The following is a 3,692-nucleotide window of genomic DNA, read 5'->3' as shown; positions in this document are numbered from 1 at the left end:
TTTGGAATGATCAATACAGTTTCTTGAACAGTTTAATAGTTTGGATATCACCGTCTTTAATATCAAAAGTACACGTTAAATTTCAAAAGTACACGTCAAAATCTCCGCGATGACAACTGCTCACGAAGTAAGCGACGCGAGGGAACCAATCATCATCGCGGAAAAGCGACAACAATAAACTTCGAGTATCGATTTAACATGCCTTTTTTAAGAAAGGATTCTAATATCACATATAAAAGAGTTATTTTCGTCATAGTGCGCGTAAAATTCGATTTTATACCAGAATTTGCGAGAGTAAAATATGACAGCCATTTCCTAAGCTTTCGAGATGCAAATTCGAGGTGCAAACTCGAATTTTATACCCACTATGACGAAAAATTATGTTCGTAACATGGTCATAAACTACTTTTGCACCCTCCAATTTGCGGGAGTAAAAGTTGTTTTTATGCCCTTGTTACAAAACAGTTATGACATTTTCTATACATTTTTCATTACAAATTTTTGGAATTTTTCATTCTCAAAAAAGTCTGGAATATTCCCTGATGAATTTTAAGTGTCTTCTGTTACTGATACGTATTTTTTGGCACAGAATTATGTACAATGATTCACAATGGGGGCTACATTCAGCTTCACTTATTTGTATATTTTTATTTCTATTTTATTTCATATCAAATACAAGCATTTGCGACCAAGTACTAGTAGTATAATTTGCAATAAATAATAGAGGGTACAGTTCCTAAGAAAATAAACAAAATAAAAAATTAGAAATGTTTGTGAGCATTTATATTGATTCTTATACAGTGTTATATTACAGTTCTAATAAACTTTAAAGTATAAAATTTAAAGTATAAAACTTTCGAGCAAAGTTTTACCATCGATACAAGATTTTAGATCTAAAACCTTCTTTCGACTACAGTTTATCATCGATAAAAAATTTCAGACCTAAAACATTCTTTCGATAAGACTTTTATCATCGATAGAAGGTTTTAGGTCAAAAACATTGTTTCAGTCGCAGTTTCACCATCGACAAAATATTTCAAATACTATTTACCTGATGTGCCATCGGCACATACTATTGTGCATGGTAACTAGTTCCATGAGAAGAAAACAGTAAATCTTTAATAATATACAATTCATTTTATAAAATCGTATTTAATGCTATAGCAATAAAACAGTACACAATAATGAACCATTCGTCATACCCAACTTTCTGAATCTGCAATATACCAACGGTTCATTAATTTCCATTACTCTTTCATTCTCATTATCATATCCTATTTCAGATTTCAGACGTAAAAGTTTGTCATTGAAAGTTTCATTGCTGCCACTAGCTAATCAATGTTCACAGCTGTTACATGTGTCAAAGATATAAATTATACAATGTCAGAAGTAGATTTGGGAATATATTTTCATTACGCAGCAACACTTAATGTTGAAATTAAAAAATGCGATGTTTTTTTTATTACTCAAATCAATTGATGAGTTTCGTATTTCAACTAGATCCATTTCTGAGTGACTCGACTATTTCATTGGTGTGTATCAGTTAAAATGTTGGCGCAAACATATTTTTTTTCAGTATACTTACATTTCTCTTCTTTCTTCCGCAAAATCCATTGGTTCAGATAGCTCAGTTCGTAAAATTCCAGTATCTACATGTTGTGACGAAGTATCATCAATTGCAGCGAATGGTTGTAAGGAAACATTTGAAGGGGTTTCTTCATTGTCCTCTATCAAGTCGTTGTAGCTTGGTATTCTGAGTTTAAATAAATTAATATTCAGAAACATGAACAAAACACCAGTTTCAAAGACATATATGTTACAACATATACATAACTTACAACTTTCAAAGTGCTAAAATTACCACATTTTCAATACATTTCTTTTACAGTTGCGGTGGTAAAATGTATGGATTTTTTACGTACAATTACAAACCTATGTAGAATTACAAAGCCAAAGGGAGTTTATGGTTATTTATAATTTTCCAAATTACTTACCCAAGAACATTGTGTGCCGATCCAGCTTTTTCACATTCTGACCAATAATTGAGCATTACCTTGTTTCTAGTTTTCTGAAGGTCGAGATGAACGATTGGCACCGACTCCTTCTTCAATCTTTTTACCAGAGCTTTTCTTCTTGTGGAAACATATTCGTAGCAGTCATCTGTGAAATGTCTGTTACAGACAGCCGCTGAAAATAGCAGAAAAAACATTATGATGAGTTCGTTGAGAATTATTAATTTTTGGTACAGAATTATAGACCAATATCTATCATTACAACACTTTCAACATTTGTTTACGTTTCAAGTTTGTTTACATTTCCACACTCAGAAGAATGTTACATTTCATTGGCAAACAAAATACATACAAAAAACTCACAATTCAAGAACTTTAGAAACAATGAAGTAATTTTCTTAGAAACAGAAAATATTTGTAATTTTACCTCCTTTAAATTTAAACTCCTTTTCTCTGCGACAAGCAGTTACCCATTTTAACCTCATTTCTTCACTATGAGGAAATGCGTGGTATTTAAATTTCCCTTGCAAAGAACTGGAACGAGATTTGCAATTAACGACGGCACAAACAGGCATATTTGAAATATTATTGCATTAATTTTCTTCCTTATTTTCTTACAACATACAATTTGCGAGAGTACGCAAGACGGCAGGACAGAAAAAGTGAGAAAGAGTCTTCTCCCATCGGGCCTCGACCGACCGATTTAGATCAATGCTCATTGGTTGATTTTGCGCAACCGCCAAGTTGCTATACCTCTCTTATTATACCATGGTGCAGGACAGCGTTGTGCCTCAGCTGTATTGCGGCGGAATGGACGCCGCAGTGACAGAGCACATGGGGCAATGTCTCCGATATTCCACCACACCGCCGACAGCGCCTGTCCTCATCTCCCCTACGCCGCATGCCGTTGAGGAAAAGAACATCCAGACGGGCTTTGTGGATAAAGCGCCAGTCGGCAAAGCGGGTGAAGCTGCCGCCGCGCATAAAGTGAATTTTTTCAGAATTTTTGTTCAAAGTTTAGATTTTTTAAACAAAAAATTGTAACTTTTTAATGACCACTTCAACAAAGAAAGTGTATATACATGCTTTTTCATAGAATGATATAAGGAATCGAGTCTAACCATTTTCAGTCGCTAAAACGTTGGATCTAGAATTTAAAATATCAAAACATAGAACAAAAATTCTGAAAAAATTCTGCACGCTAAATTGGGTCAAAGTAAACATTCTTTGTCTCTTAAACTTTTTTGATGAAATCAATTGTTTTCGAGATAGAAAATGTCAGAGCTTGAAAAATGACTAGATTTACGATTTTTGTTCTCATGAACTAATTATCCAATCAGCACAAATAAAAAACGAAAATGTACGGCCAATCTTAAACTTTAATGAGCATTTTTTTAATTTTAATCCGTACTGTTGTTGACAGTGAAAACTCTATTAGAATGTAGCTCTGAATGCTCGTTCGCGGCGCGACAGCCGTCTCCAGTCTCAACGCGATTCATAGCATTCGCAGGTCGACACTGCATGGCAACATGGTCGGCGCGCCGACGTGGCAACGTAGCGTCGAGATCGCTCACGCGCCGCGGACGAGCATTCAGAACTTCATTCTAATAGAGTTTTCACTGTCAATAACAGTACGGATTAAAATAAAAAAAATGATCATTAAAGTTTAAGATTGGCCGT

The 3,692-nt window shown here is 34.4% G+C and overlaps 1 protein-coding gene across 1 annotated transcript; it reads right to left on the bottom strand.

The window, feature by feature from the left end:
- Positions 1-1,051: 1,051 nt before the first annotated feature.
- LOC108774333 (THAP domain-containing protein 2-like) lies at positions 1,052-2,587 on the bottom strand (the record flags this gene model as incomplete). The annotated part of the gene is made up of 5 exons (XM_018540408.1): positions 2,440-2,587; positions 1,995-2,187; positions 1,586-1,753; positions 1,228-1,327; positions 1,052-1,116 (listed from the first exon to the last, which is right to left on the bottom strand). Coding segments are annotated over exons 1-5 (674 nt in total), but the record flags the coding sequence as incomplete, so codon positions are not given.
- Between the last annotated feature and the right edge of the window lie 1,105 nt (positions 2,588-3,692).

The sequence above is a fragment of the Cyphomyrmex costatus genome, unplaced genomic scaffold (genome assembly GCF_001594065.2).
Source record: "Cyphomyrmex costatus isolate MS0001 unplaced genomic scaffold, Ccosl1.0 scaffold2434, whole genome shotgun sequence".
NCBI lineage: Eukaryota > Metazoa > Arthropoda > Insecta > Hymenoptera > Formicidae > Cyphomyrmex > Cyphomyrmex costatus.
This window is presented reverse-complemented; position numbering and strand designations above follow the sequence as displayed.